At 39.8% G+C, this 20,470-nt stretch overlaps 1 protein-coding gene across 2 annotated transcripts in view; it reads left to right on the top strand.

Moving 5' to 3' along the window:
- Positions 1-20,151, top strand: part of SNX16 (sorting nexin 16) — a 32,454-nt gene extending 12,303 nt beyond the window's left edge. For both annotated transcript variants that reach the window (XM_014965678.1, XM_014965679.1), the window contains exons 4-8: positions 3,300-3,448; positions 9,338-9,407; positions 15,210-15,346; positions 17,536-17,652; positions 18,356-20,151. In XM_014965678.1, the coding sequence (XP_014821164.1) occupies positions 3,300-3,448; positions 9,338-9,407; positions 15,210-15,346; positions 17,536-17,652; positions 18,356-18,464 (582 nt within the window). In that variant the 3' untranslated portion in view covers positions 18,465-20,151. The remainder of the gene's footprint in view (positions 1-3,299; positions 3,449-9,337; positions 9,408-15,209; positions 15,347-17,535; positions 17,653-18,355) is intronic.
- Positions 20,152-20,470: the final 319 nt, after the last annotated feature.

The raw sequence follows: 20,470 nt of genomic DNA, 5'->3' as shown, positions 1-20,470 counted from the left end.
AAGATGAGGTATTGCCAGTATCGGGCCCAAGAAGCCACATAGTGATCTCAAAGTCAAAAGTAATCACCAAAAAAGAAAAAAAAAAAAAGATACCAGCATAAGGAGAGTAGTACAGACTTCTAAAGGCTGAGGCAGAAGTGCTAAGATGCAAGATGGACTGTCACAGGATGCTAAGAGCAATGGGTAAAGTTCTATAAATCACTAGAGACAGAAGTAAGGGAAGGAGGCAGTAGGATTACAGCTGCATTACCTGAGAGCAAACAAGCCAATAGCGAGTGGTAGAGTGATACAGCAAGGACTGAAGTACTGTCTGTTGCTGTAATGTTAACAAAAAAAAATTAATCTAAGTGGATTTTGGAACATAACAGAATTTGAGGGGTTAGGAGCAAAGGCTGAGATGCAGACATTTGGCTAGATGTCTGTGTTTTGTTGGAGAACCCCTAGTGGATTGGAGAACTACTGGTGAGGTATTAGAAAGCAGCCCTGAGGAAAGGGACTTGGGGGTGCTGGTGGAGGAGAAGCTGGCCATGAGCAGGCAGTGGGCAGCTGCAGCCCAGAAGGCCAATCCCATCCTGGGCTGCATCAAAAGAAGCGTTGCCAGCAGGTCCAGAGAGGGGATTCTGCCACTTTACTCTGCTCTGGTGAGACCTCACCTGGAGTATTGGGTGCAGGTCTGGAGCCCTCAGGATAGGAAAGACATGGACCTGATGGAGTGGGTCCAGAGGAGGGCCACAAGGATGATCAGGGGGATGGAGCCCCTCTGCTACGAGGACAGGCTGAGGGAGCTGGGGTTGTTCCGCCTGGAGAAGAGGAGGCTCTGGGGAGACCTAATAGCAGCCTTCCAGTACCTGAAGGGCCTACAGGAAGGCTGGGGAGAGCCTGTTTACAAAGGCCTGCAGTGACAGGACGAGGGGCAATGGCTTCAAGCGGGAGGGGAACAGATTTAGAATGGAGATGAGGAGAGGGTTCTTCACTGTGAGGGGGGTGGAGCACTGGAACAGGGTGCCCAGGGAGGTGGTTGAGGCCCCTTCCCTGGAGATATTCAAGGAGAGGCTCAATGAGGCCCTGGGCAACCTGGTCTAGTTGGGGGTGGCCCTGCTGACTGCGGGGGGGTCGGACTAGATGGCCTTTGGAGGTCCCTTCCGGCCTGGGCAATCCTATGATTCTATAATGTTCTTCTGTCCCAAAAATGATGGGAAAAGAACTTTGTAAAGTTTATTACTATGCTGGTAAAGATGCTGAACAAATAATGAAATGGCCAGTCTGAGGAAGTTAACCGTTTCTCTCTGAGACTGTGCCTCATGTGACCTGTATCACCTGCCAGGTGAGGATGTAGGGGAGAGACATCTAGAAAAAATGCTGGATTCAGGAAAGTGGTTGCAGCCAGCACAACTTGCCTGACCCACAGTTTTTCCTGCTGTGCTTGAGCGATGTTCAAGCAAGAATGCCCCAGGACTGTGCTGCTGAAAATTACTCTGCTGACAGCAGCTAACTTTCTCATACTCTCTTCATCCACAAAGGAGTAATCTGTAGCTAGGCGTGCTCTTTCCTTCAAAATTAATTACGTCATCTGCATAACCAGACAAGTGAAATTAGCATTAAGCAGAAATCTGTGTGGTTGAAAAGCTTTCCCAGCAATGGTTGTCTATGGGCCCCTCTACAACTAACACAGGAACTCATTTTGTTATCTTTTCTGGCTTCGTTTCTGTTCAGTATTTTATTAAGAGGGGTTATGGAGCATGGAGGATATTTACTTACATGGTATTAGTGATACCTTGGTGAGAGATGAAATAACTTTGGATGACCAAAGATGAACTAAAAATACCAAGAAGAGGCTAGTATCAAGATGAAATTCAGTAAGAGGAAAACATATACTTAAATAATTAAATGCATAAATAAAGAGCAAGGCTTTGACAATAAACCATTCTATAAACAAGAAGCTAGTAGTTATCATGGGCTATTTGAATATATAATGCTTGTGATGTTAAAGCTCCTTTCTTATGCTGTGGAATGGTACTTAGATGAGCAAGAGTGATCCACTAACGTGGTTCTTCCTTTAATTGTGTAGGGAGATCCTAGCTGAAATACAGCATCTGTTTAAACTTTTTAAAAAACTTAGTCTGCTGAAAGAGCTATCCATCAGCCTTTTCCAAGGGTCCATAAAGGGCCGTTAAATAAATAGAATTATTGTCAGAAGGCTTAAATTTTGCTGTGCAATGATCAAGACACTCACTAAAGAATTGTCTTGCAGGTATGTAGACACTGAGAGCTAAACTGTTTCCAAGGCAGATGCTAGAATCCCTGCCACTGGAACATTCATCTGAATATCCTAGGTTTATGCAGCGCATCCCTGACAGAAGCTGGCTTGATCCTGTCTTCAGAAAAAGATTAAAGAATTCTTCTGGCAGTTAGAGTAACATTAGATTTTCTAAAACCTGGTTGCTTTTTCCTGTTGGTTGTAAATCCTCTTGGAGGCTTTTGTGTCAAGCATCCCTTCTAAGAAAAGGCATCTATAAATCATTTTTTACAAAAGCGGGTTTTTATTTTCATGCATATTAGAAAAATATTTAATTGGCATCCCTGGACAGGTCTATCATGATATAATTTTATGATTCCATTCACTTTATTTCTGAATTCAAAGAAAAATTCTAGGTATTTCTGATGTTGAGTATACCCTGGTACTGTTTAAGTAACTCAAAAATACAGTTTTGTATGTTAGTAGTAGGGTTTCAGCTGCAGCCATGCATATTGAAATTTTAATATTCAGTGTACAAGGAACTACTCTTTAGTAGAAGTGACTCAGGCCTGTGGTGTAGTTCATTCTGCCAGCTCCCCCAAAAAAGACGAGTTGCAGAGTTGTAGGTCTGTAATGGGCTTTTATATATTTTATTTATATAGTACTTCTTAGCCCTGAGTACTTTAGAACACCACTGAAATGCTTACTCATCTGAAACTTTTTTACTTACATACAATTTTCTTACATTTACTGACTCAAAGGCATTAAGCAGCAGACACTAAATAACAAAGCAAAGGTTTTCATTCCTATTTTTGTATAGTAAATTTAAGAGGTCGTTTTATTGCATGAGGTGACACAGCAAGTAATAGAACCGTGTCCACAATTTACACTATAATTTGGGTTGTACTTATGATTGAGCCTTACCTTGTGCTGGAACTTAACAGAAGACAGAAAGATCCTGTAATTCTGAGTAAAGTCAGTGCCTGTGTCAAATCCAGTATTTCATCAAGAGGTTTTTTTTTTTTTCTTGCTTTTCTTCATTTGGCTTTGATTTCTATTTCAGCTAAAGGATATGTTTCCAGGCTTTCGGTTGGCTCTTCCACCAAAGCGCTGGTTCAAGGATAATTATAATCCTGACTTCTTGGAAGATCGACAGTTGGGACTACAAGCATTTCTGCAGAACCTAGTAGCTCACAAAGATATTGCTAACTGGTACGTGATTGAATTTTGCTTGTGGATTGGGATTTTTTTTAGTGTTCAAACTCCTCATTTAGGAGGAGATATATTCTAGACACTAGCAGTTTATCTTTTAACAACATAGTAAGGAATTTCATTAATGTTCATGTTGTGTATTTGGTCATTATGTGAATTATTTGGTTTCCTATTGCATTAGTTCTATATTAACCTAAGCAAAAATGGGGAATTGCAGTAGTTTGAGTGTTCTGAATTGTACATGGGTAACCACTAACTAAAAACTGTAATATTTAAAATATTAGACGAATTCCATGTTTACTCCTAAAACATTACTTCTGTGTGCTGAATGCAGAATTGATATATTGTTAATTTATATTGAGATTAAATATTAGGCTCCTGTAATGAAAAGTACCTGCTCTGTTATGTGATTAGTTCTTAAAATGTGTATTAAACGAAAGGTTTTTTAATCTACATCATGTGATAGTAATAGAAGTACCTTTATAGATTGCTTTACGTGAGTAAATGTAAATTGCAAATCAAAAAAGGCTTTAGACTCTCAAAAGCATACTGTTTTTAAGCAACAAAGTGCAGAAGTCTCTTTGAACAGTATCTTTTTTCATACAAAGTGGAAGATTCTTCCAAAGCTGGAAGACGAATAGAGCACAATTCTGGCAAATAAAATGTAAAATCATTTTAATATAGGCAAGCAAGTTGCTAGAGGCAGAGCAGTTAGTTCTAAAAACCTTTCCCAACACCAGAAATAAAAAAGTTGTGAGATTGCTGTACCAATAAGTCTGAGGAGCTGTATTCATCTGAAACTTCATTAAAAATGAAGAGTAAGACATTCTGTAGAGCAAACAGCATTTCCTCAAGAATTTTGAAGGAACTAAAATGTATAAGTGCTGACCTGTGGTGTGAAACTACATAATGCTCATATCTACTTTTTAGTATAATGGCTATTACATTTAGCACATTTTTATAAAGCATTTGACTGTTGGAGGCAAATTATGTCTGGGAGCTAGAGATCAGTAAGTAAGTCTAATTTTTGATACTGCTTGTAATGAAAAACCCACAGCAGGAAGCAGGTAAATAAAAATAATCCTTGGAAAAGCAATAATATCTTTTGCAGAGGGAAATCTATCTAACAAGGAGTTATGAGGGAGCTCATATAAAATGGTTGAAAGGCAAGGGGAAAAGGATTGATGGAAATTTAGGGGTATTACATGTGGAATGCTGGACCACAGTTACGGAGACCGATGGTAAGAGTATCTGTGAAAGGGAATGACCAAGGAGATCATGAAGTATCGTAGAAGGATCCTGAGGGACTGAGTGAATAATATTAAATTGCATGTCATGAAGTGCAAAATTACATACGAGTACATACAGAATCATAAAATCTGTTGGTTTTTACAACCTGGAAAACAACGATTGGTATTGATACAGTTTTTCTGAATCAGTTCAGTATTCAGCAACGATGAAAAAGTTGCATCAAAACTGTTGAAGAGGAACTTGAAAAGAAAAAAAAAAAGTGATTGCTGTGGGAATCTGAATTGCACTTCCACAACTTCCACTGCTAAAACACAGCATTTGATTTCAAAAGAGGGTCTGCTAAAATTGCAGAGAAGGTGAGCAAGAACAGATGAAGCTGCAGACACACTTCTCTGTAAGAAGAGTCGGGTTCTCTTTAGTCTGTCACCTTGGAAAAGGGCTGGCCAAACAGGGTGTATGAAATCATCAAGGGGATAGGGAAGGTGAGTAAAGAATGTTAATATCTGGGTGATTCATAGTCAGCTCTCACTGTGTCACTCCTGAGTTGGGAGGCTTTGTTGTGAGATGTCAGAGACAGAAAGCTGAAATGGGTTCAAAAAGAAATTGGGATCAACCTGTGAGTTTCCCCGTCAGTGGCTATTAAACATGATTATATGGGTGAAATATGTGGCTGAGAAGTTTAAGAACTTCCTGATTATTAAATTACACAATAATAGGTGTGCCCCAAAAAAGAAAGGAATTATTCTCTAAATGTCACTTACGTCATGCTGCTGGAGACGGAATAGTGGACTGAGTGGACTTTTAGTCTGCTTGAATAGATCTGAAGGCTTTATGCTTCGTGGAGTTGCAGCTAGTTTGGGATTTCAGCTAGCTTGTTTGTGTCTTGATGATGGTCCATGTTGGACAAAATAGTGTTTGTCAGAATTTAAGGAAAAATAAACCCAAAACGTAACTTCCAGAGTGCACCGCTCATCAGATACAAAAGGATCTTTAAATGTTTGTCGAATCAATTTTGATTTTGGTTTAGACAGTTAAGTGAAATGTGGTTTTGAAGAAAACTCTGATCTTGGCTTTGTAAAGCTCTGCATGAAGATTAAGTTTATTAGAAAACTTTATAACCTATTGGTACGGATTATGTTCTAATTTTTATATCTGTGGAAGGTCTGAATTCCTCAGGAAGTGACCAAAACGAGGAAGATTTCATCTGTCTGATTATTTTTTTTTAATCCACTTATTAGAATAAAATTTGCTATTAATGGAAATGAATATTTGCACCTTACCTGAGCAGTGATGAGCACCTGACCCTGCTTTCTCCTTGAAAGCTCACCATTTACTTCTATGGTTTTGCAAAGAAATCAAACTGCTTGGGTTGCACCAAAACCAAATGAGTTTTTTTTTGTTGTTGTTGTTTGTAGGGAAGTATGATTCATTTCATCTGTTTCATTCAAAAGTACTTCAAAAAGTACTTTTTATGCACTGTAATGTTATTGAAATATATTGACAGTGGGAAATTTGCCCATCAGGGATAGGTGAACTCATTTGGTAGACCTATTTTTTTTCAATAAAATTAGATTCACAAAGTAGTTTAAAGATAAAAGGTAGGATGGTGTGCAGGTGACTAAATTTAGAGTCTGCTTTTTATGGATTTCTTGTCATATTTGTTTGCCTTCTATTAAAGATTCAGTGAAAGACCAAATTGAAATCCACCCACAGAGTTTGATGTGTTCCAGAAAGTTTCCTACAACCCACAAAGTGGGAGAAAGAAGTTTAACCTGCTGAACGGAAGCGTCAGCGGGTTTATAGATGACACAGCTCTCCTCTGCCTCCTCCCTGTGTGAGAAGGGCCTTAAAAGAAACTCAGTCAGTGGTTGAGTCTCCTCAGGGATCCCCGTGTGCAGTGCTGCCCCTGCCAGCTCTGCTTCATTGATGTAGAAGATTTCTATCATACCTGTAAGGCAGAACTTTATCCTGTTAAATTAAAGGAAGAACTGTAAGACATGGAGGGGAGAGCAAAGGCAAAGCAAGACCAGTGACGGAACAAGAGGAAATGGGCACAAACTTGAGTATGAGAAGTTCCACCTAAACGTGAGGAGGAACTTCTTTACTGTAAGGGTGGCAGAGCCCTGGCAGAGGCTGCCCAGGGATGTGGTGGGGTCTCCTTCTCTGGAGACATTCAAACCCCACCTGGACAAGATCCTGTGCAACCTGCTCTAGGTAGACCCACTCCAGTGCGGGGGTTGGACTTGATGTCCAAAGGTCCCTTCCAACCCCATATGATTCTGTTCTATGACTCTCAAGAGTCTGCAAATCAGTGTTTATGCCATCAGGTGCATATTTTACATATAAAAACAATGTTCTTGCTGACCTATGACTTTAAGTTTCTTGACCTCCTCGTATAAAATAATGAAGTTTTGAAAACAATAGAAAAAGACACAGTTTTCTGCCAGCAGCTGTAGGGAAAACGACGACTACAAATAAAGGGGGTTGATCTGAGGGAAGTAGTGATATATGTAAACTGGGTACTTTTGCACATTTATTTGTCTGGACATTTCCTTTTTCACTCTCAGGCGTTATTGCATTGTAACCTTGCCTTTTAATAACACAATAAAATGACTAGCAAAATGTAGAAATTAACTGATTTTAAAATGTTTGAATTGAGCTATGTGAATTAAAGATGAAGATGTTGAAGAAAAATGGTGAGCAGAAGTGTTTCCACATAGTGAATTCTTCTGCATTAGGCATAGATGAGTTCATTCAGAATCTTTTATGAAAGGAACAATTCACCCATGAAAAAAATGGACTTGAGCATCATGTTGGAAAAGGGTGACTTCAAGCAGATTAAATTAGAGAGGAAAAAAACCTAACCCTGCTCTTCTTGAAAATGTACGTTATATACCTGAATAATTTTTGATTTGGTTGGGGGTTATGTTTGCTAATAATTTAACTAATCACTTGTTTACTGTCTATCATTTTCTGAGCCAATTGAAGTGATCATCTTGTTTTAAGTAGCAGACTGTTTTTATTATTTATTTGTATATGTGGGAGAAGCTCTTTTAATAATACAGGTTTAGGCTGACTTGCACAGATCACAGATTGATTAATGTAAAGCAGTGGAGAGGGCTTGAAGAAGGGAGGTTTTATTGCATTTGTCACATAGATTAAGTGAGGAAAAAAATTATCATTATGATGGAAGAATTTTTTTCGGGTTGGTGTAAAGAATGATGAGGTGAAAGTAGGTACCAAGGTACCAAGTAGGTAAACAAGAATTCTCACCCACCACTCACCCAAAAAAGCCATCTGTATCTTCACATGTGCAATAAGCACTGGAAAGCAGGCTTAGAAAAATCCAACAAGAAAATAAAGGTTCAATATATTTTTAGATAAATATTCTTTAGAGCCTTTCTAAAACTGAAAGTGATGGTATAATCAATGATTAGTGTTTGCTGAAGAAATTTCCTCGTTTTGCTTGACGAAACTGTTTGATTAGGTTGGTAGCTGCGTAAAAGTTTCCTTTCTTGTGTTTGTACTTTGCATCTGCCTCAAATGTGGAGAATGAGCAGAAGGCAGAAGATTAATTTCTTTTGCCTTCACCTTCCCACAGGCCTTAGGTGGAAGGAAGAGACAGGGAATTAGTTTAGATTTACATCTTCCTTTTTTCTTTTTTTGCATTCGTTGCAGGAGGAGATGACGTAGAGATTTATAGTGGAGAGTGCAAGCACAGGATTGCTAAGGGGTTACTACTTGCTAATTGTGAATCCAGTATTGTGATTGGAGATTATTTATAGAATGAATGCAACAGAGCAGGAAAGTCTTAGAAAGGTGGGCGAAGGAGATGTTGGAGACGTTGAAGAGTTTGGTTGAAAAGTGATCTAAACTTGGAAGACAGAATGAGCAAGATGCTCAAAGCAACCTGTAATAGACCCCACAGACTTCCCTCTTCTGGCCTTTGCAAAACACTGCCCAGAGGGGGATGACAACTGTTGCACAATTGTAAACCATTTTAAGTTGAATGCATTAGTTTGAAATGTCTGTTTAGAAATGCTGTGTAGTATATGCATGGCTCATTAATCTTGTTACTTTGTATTCTTTTATAACTTATTCTTTTTTATCTATATATGAACATAGACTGTAGATATGAACACTATATACCATATGTCAATGGATTATGAATTTAGCAAAATGGGGACACGTAAGCATGTTTCAGTGCCTGTGCTTAGTTCCACTGGTATTTTGTGAAGGGGTCTGCATATGGATTTAAGCAGCGTATTTTTTCATCCATCTTTTGATATATATTTTTCACCAGGAAAATTTTTCAGACTTCTTCAATACTGGTGATGAACTTGCCTGTAAGTTGCCGTGTACCAACAAATTCTGTGAAGATTTGAAAAATCATGTTCTAAATTATGTTCTGCTCTCTGTTTGAAAACTTTTCAGTAGACCTGTGCAATTTAAGTCATATTTTAAATACTATCCCCAGTTAACACATATAACTCAGACTTTATAGTTGGTTCACATTTTGGGAGTAAATTCGAGGATAGATGTTTGTGTCCCTTAAAGGAATATTGCCCTCATATGATCATAGTTAAGTGTTGTTGCTTTTTTGTACTTCAAGTAATTCAGTGTTTTGTTTGGTTAAAGTCTTGCAGTGAGAGAATTCCTTTGTCTGGATGATCCTCCGGGTCCTTTTGACAGTCTAGAAGAGAGCAGGGTAAGTGCTATATAATACAATAAAAGCAGAATGCAAAAGGCAGTAATTGTTGTTAGAATATTGTAAAATCTGCTGAATGGTGTGGAATGAAACACTTATTTCTCTTCTTTCCAAAATACTTGCAAATGGATGTATTTCTAAAACTGACACAGTCGAATTGGTGTACACTGATAATCTTTGACCTCTGTACTTCATCTCTCTCCCAAGATACAATCTCTTCCTTTTTGCCTTATATGACCAGTGGATAAAACTTATTTTTTAGGCAACTACTGACTATAAGGAGAGGTTTTGTAGTTTACATTCAACACACTGTCACAATGTGTATGCCTTAGACTTCAGGTCTTGCAGTAAAGTGTTCTTGCTGTGAATGTAGTGAAAGGATTAATTCCCACCACCAAAAATAGTGTTCTTGCAGAGAAATAAGTAGTGTCAAGTAGTGTTGTAAAACAGCAGCCTTTAAATATGCATGTGAGCACATTGAACAAATAATACTGTATGCTGCAGCCTGTTTTATTAGAAATAGTTTTCAATGACATGCAGAGCTGTATTAAGTCTGTCTGGAACAGGTGGTTGTAGTTTTCTTGCTTTACACAATAACAGTATTTTTTATAATTGCACATACATTGTTAGTGCTGTAGAAATTATGAATGTGAAGTGATGCTCCTTCAACTAAATTTGTATTTAGCAGTTTGCTTTGTGTCAGAGTGGGAGTGCCTTGTCTCTTGTTACATCACTGTGTACATCTGAAGGCTTTGGTATATTTTTTTATGTTACGAGCTCATGTTTCATTTCTCCACAATCAATCACTTTTCGTCATAGCTACTTAATTTGATGAAAAGCAATAAAAATTATTGGAGTTATTCAAATAATTAAGAAATTTAAGTGCCACCTTCACAGAGATTTTGATCACATGTATGGTGGTGAAGCCTCAGGGTTATTCTTCCACCGTAAGAATTTAAGTAAACTATTAAAATAGCTGTGCTGTTGCAGTTTTGGCTATTAACCGTTTATGTAAAGTTGCTAGAGACAGCTGTCATAAAATTCTGGTCTTCAAGGGATACCTCACCTTATTACAGAGTGGTTGAGGTTGTAAGGGACCTCTTGAGATCAACTAGTCCAACCCTCCTGCTCAAGCAAGGTCAGGTACTGCAGGTTGCCCAGGACCACATCTACTCAGGCTTTGAATAATCTACAGAGGAGACTTTACAGCTTCTCTGTGCAACCTGTTCCAGTGTTTGATTGCCATCACAGTAAAAAAAGTTGGTTTTGTGTGTTTAGATTGAATTTTCTGGTTTTCAGTTGGTGCCCATTGTCTCTTTTGTGTCAGTGGGCAACACTGAGGAGAGCCTCACTCCCTCTTCTTCATTTCCTCCCATCAGGTATAAATAGCCATTGATAGGGTCACCCTGAGTCTTCTCTTCTCCAGACTGAGGAGTCTCAGCTCTCATGTGAAAGATGCTTAAATATGGTAGAAAAGGACCTGGGGGTGTTGGTCGACTGTCGGCTGAACAGGAGCCAGCAGTGTGCCCAGGTGGCCAAGAAGGCCAACAGCATCCTGGCCTGTGTCAGGAACAGCGTGGGGAGTAGGGCCCGAGAGGTGATGGTGCCTCTGTCCTGGGCACTGGTGAGGCCCCACCTCAAGTGCTGTGTCCAGTTTTGGGCTCCCTACCATAAAAAAGACATTGAGGTGCTGGAGCGGGTCCAGAGAAGGGCAACAAAGCTGGTGAGGGGTCTGGAGAACAAGTCCTGTGAGGAGAGGCTGAGGGAGCTGGGGGTGTTCAGCCTGGAGAAGAGGAGGCTGAGGGGAGACCTTATTGCTCTCTCCAACTCCCTGAAAGGAGGGTGTAGAGAGGTGGGGGTCGGTCTCTTTTCTCAAGTCCCAGGCGACAGGACGAGAGGAAATGGCCTCAAGTTGCACCAGGGGAGGTTCAGGCTGGATATTAGGAAAAATTTTGTCACTGAAAGGGTTCTCAGCCATTGGAATGGGCTGCCCAGGGAGGTGGTTGAGGCCCCATCCCTGGAGGTGTTCAAAAGCCGGGTTGATGTAGTGCTGGGAGGTCTGGTTTAGTGATGATGCTCCTTGTTTGTTGTGTGGGTGTCTATTTTTGTCAGTCAGGTTGACGGTTGGACAAGATGATCTTTAAGGTCCCTTCCAACCTAGAAGATCCTGTGATTCTGTGATTTTTGATTACGATACCTGAATCATGAAATGTGGGGTCCTGGTGGACACCATGCTGGAGATCAGCCAGCTCCCTCAGTACTCACGGGTGCAACCTGTCAGACCCGTGGACTTAATCTATGTCCAGTTTGTTTTAAGTGCTCCCTGACCAGGTCCTCCTCCACTGAGGGTGAGGTTGTCTTACCCTTCCTTCTCTTTCCCTCTGGTTGCAGAGGTTCCTGAAGGCTGGTGTTGCCAATCAAGACCGGCAAATGCGGTGTTGAATACCTTAACCTTCTCAGTGTGATTTGTCACAATCTCCCCAACTCCATTCAGCAGTAGGTCCATGGTTCCCTAACCTTCCTTTTGTTGATTATGTACTTGTAGAAGCCTTTTGTTTTCTTTCACGTTCCTTAATGCATTCAGCTCCAGATTAGCCTTTCCTAACCCTGTCCCTGTAGGATCAGACAGCAGCCCTATACTCCTGGGCTCCATGTTTCCACTACTAGTACACTTCCTTCTCATATCTGAGTTGAGTTAGGAGTTCCTTGCTCATCCCTACAGGCCTCCTGCAACCTTTGCTTGACTTCTGTTTGTTGAGCTGGACCTTTATTGAGCTTGAAGGTGGTGATCCTTGAATATCGGCTAGCTCTCATGGGCTGCTCTTCCCTCCAGGGTGGTTTCCCATGGATTCTTTCTTCCAAGCAGATTTCTGAAGAGATTGAAGTCTTCTCACCCAAAATCCATGGTTGTGGTCTTGCTTTTTGCACCGCTCCTGCCTGTTAGCATCCTGAACTCCTACATATCAGAGAGCAGCTCTTATCCATCCCTCACTTTTCTTTTGTAAGCAGTGCCCAACTACAGGACGAGAGCTGTTGTTCACATACTTATTCCTGAAGTTGGTTTTTAAAGGCCTCTCAAAAATCGCTTCTGTTTCACCTTACGGGTGTCATACAAAGCATTGGAAAAAAAACTATCTTCTATTACTGTCAATGGAAAATATGGGTATTGTCTACTTGCTTTATGTCTATTCTATTATTCCAGTTCAAGAAGGACTTGCCAAAACCCTTATCATTTCAGGGCAGAGTACGGGTACTTCCCCCACTAGAAATCAGTTATGCCTTATAGAAATTTTATCACAGAAATGTAGGCAAAATATTCCCTAAAGGAATCCTTTTTGTCATACGGTTGGTAATTGTTCCCACAGGTCCTTTTTCCCAGCCCACAGTGTTTCATGATCCACTGAATCCCAGAATCTTCTAGGTTGGAAGGGACCTTAAAGATCATCTTGTCCAACCGTCAACCTGACTGACAAAAATAGACACCCACACAACAAACAAGGAGCATCATCACTAAACCAGACCTCCCAGCACTACATCAACCCGTCTTTTGAACACCTCCAGGGATGGTGCCTCAACCACCTCCCTGGGCAGCCCATTCCAATGCCTGAGAACCCTTTCCGTGAAAAAATTTTTCCTAATATCCAGCCTGACCCTCCCCTGGTGCAACTTGAGGCCATTTCCTCTCGTCCTGTCGCCTGTGACTTGGGAGCAGAGACCGACCCCCACCTCTCTACACCCTCCTTTCAGGGAGTTGGAGAGAGCAATAAGGTCTCCCCTCACCCTCCTCTTCTCCAGGCTGAACAACCCCAGCTCCCTCAGCCTCTCCTCATAAGACTTATTCTCCAGACCCCTCCCCAGCTTTGTCGCCCTTCTCTGGACCCGCTCCAGCCCCTCAATGTCTTTTTTATGGTAGGGGGCCCAAAACTGGACACAGTACTCAAGGTGAGGCCTCACCAGTGCCCAGTACAGGGGGACAATCCCCTCTCGGGCCCTACTCACCACACTGTTCCTGATACAGGCCAGGATGCTGTTGGCTTTGGATGCTGCACCCTTTCAGTGAAAAAATTTTTCGTAATATCCTGAAGAAGGAAATGAAGCTCTTCTCCAGCTGGTCTAGTTCTGTTGCCCTTTCAGAACTTACAGGGAAAATTGGTCCCACCTGGGTCTTGGAACCGTACCAGACTCCAGGTGCCCAGTACTTCAAGGAACAAGATATCTCATTAGACACAATTCCCTGATTGGTCTTTCTCAGCTTTGGTTCACCTTCCTAGTTTTTTTATTCATTGTGAGCAGTGACTTCCCTTTTTTTGGGCAACTGATACACAGATTGCAGCTAGAGAGAAATTTTTCCAAAAGGCTTTTTCTCAGCACTGGTATAGAGCAATGAAACAGCTCAAAACACCCACAGGATACTTTTAGTTATTCTGTGAAGAGGGAAATTTGCGTGTGCATAAATCTAAAGGTAGAAATAATATAACTTAATTATATTCATAAGGAAATAATGGCCAATTTTCAGTTAGGACACCAGCAATCCTGAACAGTTGTACAAAACGCACTAGAATTTGCTTAATTTGCTTAGATAAACAGGATGGCTGCTTAACTGGAATGATTGCTAAAGCAATCCCTAAAAATGTTATGCGCAGAATTAATTGCGTACCACGTGTCCTTGTCTCTAGTAGATGTGAATAAAGTTGTGGCTTAACTGGTGGTTTGTCATTGATGCCTGTCAACCAAGATAAACTGGCTCTCCGAGACAATAAAATAAATTATTCTATATATATAGATAAAAAAATATTAAAAATAAATTAAATTAGAACTGAGTGCAAAAAATTTCAAAATGGTTATTGGATTGAAAAACACGGCATTTGTTTGAATTGCATAATTCAAATTCAAACAGGCTACAGTTAAACCAGAGAGTAGTATCTTCTTGATGTCTGTAGCCCCTTTTAAAGCTTGAGGAAAAACAGTGTCTTAACAGCATTTTTTGTAACTGAGCTCGTATAAAATGAAGTCCATGACTCAGTGGTTAGTTGTATGTGATGTGAAGCCAAGAAAGCCTCCTACGTGGGTTTCTTATTTAGTGCAAACATGTTAATTATTAAATCTGAACTGCACGTTACTGTTGGTAGACTTGCTCTTTCCAGTAATTTTGAGATTGCTCCCTGTCAAATTCATCAGGATGTGCTATATATATATATATATATTTACATGTCATGCTCAGCAGAGATGCACAACATACTTATCATGGTTGAGTAGTTGGTGTTCTTAGCATTTTATTAAACCTTTTCAAAGAGTTTTGTGTTCTTCTTACTCTCATGATTGTCATATTTCTAACAGTGATTTGGTACAGAACTGTGCAACTTTGTCTTTATCCTGGGTAAGGGAAGAACATGCACTTAATATTTTATTAAATATTAAATATTTTGAAATTGCTTCCAAGTCACGTGAAAGCAGAGCTTATATGAGGAGAAAAGGGATTTGGAAGTTTAGCTGATGATCCATATAGGCAATTAGGTTCAAAATTAGGGACTGCACATCAAAGGAGAGAAACTTCTCCCTAAAGTCTCTTGTGAGACAAACAAATGATGTGATAAAGTATTTGCATCACAGTTTAGTGTTCAAAGCAAAGAGGCATTGTTTTATTAGGATGGAACTTTTTATTACATTTATGTAGTTTTTTCTGGTAATCAATACAAAGAAAAGCAGCTACAATTCTGCTACGGGTTGATATTTTTACAAGAAATACCAATAAAGGCAGCCCGCTGAAGTTACACAGGAGATGTTCTTGAATTTGTCTTTTAGGCTTTCTGTGAAACTCTGGAGGAAACAAACTACCGCCTGCAAAAAGAGCTGCTTGAAAAACAGAGAGAGGTTGAGTCGCTGAAGAAATTGCTGAGTGAAAAGCAACTTCATATTGATGCCATTGAAAGAAGAATTAGGTATGTAGAGAAATTTTATGGGGTTTGGCAGTTTCTTCCCACCAAGGCATTTTTCTCTCTATCCAAGCACCAGCTTTCAGAGTATTCCTGGAAACAGTTTTCCCCACATAATCCCACACGCAGCAATATTTTCAGTAGGCTCTTTCTCATCTACTGGCTAAAAAGCTGCTGTTTAATACTGAGAAAGTGTCGTCCCATCTTTTTCCCTCTAAAGTAACTGGGATTATGTTTCCTAACCCTGTAAATCCTGTGCAGATTAAGGCAAAGATTCTCTTCCGCTGTTGAAATGTTGGGTATGTGAAGTGCCCTGCTAGAGATGAGAGCAATGGAAAAAATTGCTTTTTATTTACAAAATAAATAGTTACAAAACTTTTTAGTTACAAAATTCCACCTGTACTCAAAGCTTTGTCAGGGCATAAAGTGATTCTATGTCTGTATTCATGTCTTCAGCTTCATCCTGAATTGCCTGGAGTGATGCTGCAGATCCTCCATTTTAAGCTAAGGGGGGAAAAAAAAATAATGTTAGAGGTTTGATTATAAAACTTATGGTGCCTGTGTGCTAAATTTTGTAGCAGGCCCAGGGGAGTTAATGTTGGGCTTGTGAGTGTCCTGACAGACCTGCTGAGTGGGTGGCTGCAGGGTTTCCTTTGCAAAGCAGTAAATTCCCTTTAGAAATTATTTTAATAATGCTTGGGTTGCTGAGCCAGGCATATCCAGGCTGACTAACAAATCACAGATTTGGATATAAGGTTTAAGTGAATCCTTGGTAAAGGATTTAAGTGGAATTGTTGTGGTTTATTGAAAATTCTGATCTGAATGCCACATTCAGTTTGTCACTCACTCCTGAAAGCAAGTAATTACATTTGAAAGATGCTTTCCCTGTTTGAGGAGAAGGTTATGGCTTACTGCTGGCTTAAACAGTGAAACAGCCAATAAAAATTAAGTAACTACCATTTGGCTAAAACATAGGAAGTTCTGTGTGACTAAAAACAAGAAGAAAAAGAATAAGAAGTCAAAAAGGGATTTTATTTTTTAGCGCTTTCCCTGAAGATAGATTATTTTTTTTAAAAAACACACAAACATCCTGCTAGTTTCCCAGACATCTAAAATTATTGAAAGTCAGCCAAGTAGCATCTGAATTCTTAAAAATCACAGGAGTTATTTTCTATTAAGTTGTAAAAATTACCAGCTAAGCCCGTGGTCCTGTTTAAGAAAGTCGGTCCTGCTGAAGTGGAATTTTGATCTGATGAGCCAACAAGAATTAAATACCTTCTGCCTTTACTCTATAAAGGCTGGGTACCTAAAATACATGTAGGTAGAAGGGGTTAATTTGACGAGGCATCAGACTTGTAGGACTTTCCATATCATGCTGGATTTGGCCAAACACAGGCCAGTAATCAGGTTAGAGAATACTGCTGAGGTGCTACATAAAATACATGCGTTAAACTAACACTGCAGAAACAATAGCAGTTCAGAGGGTGAAATATAGTAGTTATCATTTTCAACACAAAACTGTTCACAAGCTTTTCTTTCCAATTCAAGCAGCAGCTTTCAATGAGAAGTCAGTAGGATTTCCACAGAGAGCAATACTTCACAAACAAGTTTTTTGGGTTTTTTTGATAATTTTAGGTAACCATATTCCCCATTTGTGGCCAGGCTGGTCAGACTGCCAACTCATGTTGCTGTTAATAAAAAACTATTACCTGTCTCTATCATTAATGCAAAAATGTATTGTTCTGAAACTTAATATATGACTTTTAAAGTTCCAAGGAGAAACTTGGGAAACTGTTGAAGGAATATTTTTATCATCCTGCCTGTCTTCCTTCTGACTATGTTTTGGTTATAATCCTTCTGCCGTTTCGACAAGATGTGTGTGGCTTGGACCATCTGCTTGTAATTTCTTACCTAAAGTCTTAATTGCTCCCCTGGGACTTCAATTTTGTAAAGCTACTAAATTGTGATGCTACCAGAGGATTGAATTTAGTTTTGGAGCAAATAACGTGTTTAAATAGCTATCCAGTGCAAGCTTTGCATCTTTGTAGTAATAAAAGAAATAAATGGGGCATGTAGGAGTGAGATTGATTGATAGGTTCTCAGAAACTGTAAGGTTTAAAATGAAAACAAATGGCTCTCCAGCAATGAAAGGTTTGCTGTGTGAATTGGGGATACTCTGTTCTTATTTGTTGTAGGGATTTGTCTTCAGGAAAAATGACTCGTCAAATATCAGGAGAAGAAAGTGAGTGCAGTGGTGAGGTGGAGTCTTCTGCAGTGGAAGCAGACCAGGGTACCCTGGGGGAGGACAGCTGGTAAATACTACTGTTTTACTTATATTTTAGTTTTTCTCGAAGTATGTTTTTTAAATGTTTGGTCTTGGATAAATTCTGAAGAGCCGAGGAGTTCAGCATTTTATTGCACCTCTCTGGAGCAACGCCATGGGTCAGAAGGGCCTTCAGGAGAGATGATTTTAGCTCTGGAAGAAGGGATCAGTTGAACAAGCTTCGTAAACCTTGTGTGGATCGTGGGCGTAAAACGACTGGGGAGAAACGGATTAGTTTCTGTTTGACAAAGCTTATTGCTGTGTTCTGGGGTTATTCAGCCTGGAGAAGAGGAGGCTGAGGGGAGACCTTATTGCTCTCTCCAACTCCCTGAAAGGAGGGTGTAGAGAGGTGGGGGTCGGTCTCTTCTCTCAAGTCACAGGCGACAGGACGAGAGGAAATGGCCTCAAGTTGCACCAGGGGAGGTTCAGGCTGGATATTAGGAAAAATTTTGTCACTGAAAGGGTTCTCAGCCATTGGAATGGGCTGCCCAGGGAGGTGGTTGAGGCCCCATCCCTGGAGGTGTTCAAAAGCCGGGTTGATGTAGTGCTGGGAGGTCTGGTTTAGTGATGATGCTCCTTGTTTGTTGTGTGGGTGTCTATTTTTGTCAGTCAGGTTGACGGTTGGACAAGATGATCTTTAAGGTCCCTTCCAACCTAGAAGATTCTGTGATTCTGTGATTCTGTTCTTGCAGCTCGGAGAAGGAGAACCACGAGGCTTGCTGGAGTGGCTCTTTGGCTGAAAATTCTGTACCAGAAATTGAAGTGGCTGAAGTAGCATATACTGCTGATGAAGAGGAATAGATGAGGAGCAGCTGCCGTTACCTGGGAAAGCTTCACGGTGGGGACGTACCCCAGGGGTAGGGACACGTCGGAGCTGCAAAGAACTGACAGCAGAGAGCAAGAATGCACACCTTGAATGTTTACATAAACCCTTACAAATTATTAACATAAGAAAACATACCCAGTGCTGCTTGGATTTCCATTTTTATCTAGCCTTTATATATTTAATATATTAAGTCTGATGAGGGCTAAAATCAGCTAAAGTTTAGATGTGTACACACACAATTTGGCTGACTTTCCTAGCGGAGTGACAAAAAACTTCACATTAAATCACCAAACATGTGTGACACTGACCTGACACGTTTGATGTGTTCACCTGTTTGGTATTTGTGTTTTCATATTCTTATAGCCATAAAGCAATGCTTGTTGAAGTAAAAACGGGCTCGTCTTTACGTTTAAGAGGAGTGCAGAAGGTGGTGTTTTTAAGTTGTAAAGTTTGAAGAACGTTTCTCTGGAAATTTTAATGCGATGCAATAGGAAAACCTCCAGTACCAAGAGCAAAGCACTTACAAAATGGGATTATAGTTGGACATTTTAAAAAAGAAAAAAAAAAAATGACATTTTTGCTGAAGGAACTAGTGAGACCCCCAAACCACTGTGTATTTTCATCCCAAGTTAGCATGCTGTAATACTTAACTTCTGTTTGGTAATGCTGCTTTTAAAATCTGAGAGACCTTTGCTATATACCCACATAACAACAAAACCCCTGAGTTTGCCTTTGACTGGGAACGCTACCTCTTACCACCTCGCTAACACATTCACATTTGTTTAAAAAGAAGAAAAAGTCCAGATTATATGGAGATGATTGAAAGACTTGTAAAGAAGCCATATTTTTTTCCTGCACAGTCCATAACTAGATGGAATCTAGTGGCGATGTTTTTGCGTTTCAATATATTGTACACGTGGGGATGTTGCTCCATATGTGCTATAGCCTATTTTTCAAAACGTATTAGGACAGGAGATGCACTTTATAATTAAGACTCCATTGTGCCAAGTTCAGTTTGGCTAATTTGTTAAGAAAGAGGAGTTGCAGGGAGAGGACGATGTAGTGCCTTTTTTGTATTTTACTTGTTCTTTACTGTAAAGTTTTGTTACAGTGCTCTGGGTCAGCTCTGTGGAACCTTTGATACAGCTTGTTTCTGTTCTTCACTTATTTACTCAAAGTGCCTTGTTTTATTCTACTTTTCCAATAGGAAGAATGCTGTTTTGTTTTAATTTTTTTTTTTTTTTTTTTGCCCTATGCCACCCACATGGTTGTTTAACGTTGTCAATACGCGGTGTCTTTGTGCTGGAGTTTTCAAAGGGAGCTTTGTACTTCAGACTGTGATACAATGACCTTTATTGCAGAAGTGTATAAACCTTCCTGGTGAAATAAAACTATGGACAAAACACCTGCCTTCTCTTCTCCATCATAGGAAAAAAAAAAAAAGAAGAGTTCAATGCCTTGTCTAGTAGAAGGCTAAAAATACCATTAGAGAGAGACATTTCTTACCTCAGTGATTTCCTACAGTTACTCAGCTTTTGCTCTGAGTTCTGTTTGTACCAAAAATTGTCTGCATGAAAATGAAAATGCTGTAATAAGACACAAAAAATACTTACTGTACTTCTGTTGAAGATTAAAATAAAAGGAACTATTTTTTTTTTTCTATTTCACATGAGTCCTCAGAGATGTTGAGTGAACTCAAAGTTTTGACACCGTATTGAAAATTCCTCTAATGTCAGATGTCACACATTTGAAGAGAAGGTTGAGCTTTTTATGTTAAAATAGTGCAACTTTATAACTATAAATGTTTTTAAAGTCTTCATGAGGTGCTTGGTCACACGTGCTAGGAATGCTTCAGGTAAATCTGCAAATTTAGTCACTACAGAAAGCATTGATATAATTTACAGTTTAGCCATGAGCGGGCAAAGGAATGGAAGTTTTGTTGTGCTCTGCCTTTAAGGTTTATAAGATATTTTGCTGACCC

The sequence above is a fragment of the Calidris pugnax genome, unplaced genomic scaffold (genome assembly GCF_001431845.1).
Source record: "Calidris pugnax isolate Ruff unplaced genomic scaffold, ASM143184v1 scaffold41, whole genome shotgun sequence".
NCBI classification, from domain to species: domain Eukaryota; kingdom Metazoa; phylum Chordata; class Aves; order Charadriiformes; family Scolopacidae; genus Calidris; species Calidris pugnax.
The sequence above is the reverse complement of the archived record's forward strand: the minus strand, read 5'-3'. Positions and strand labels throughout refer to the sequence as shown.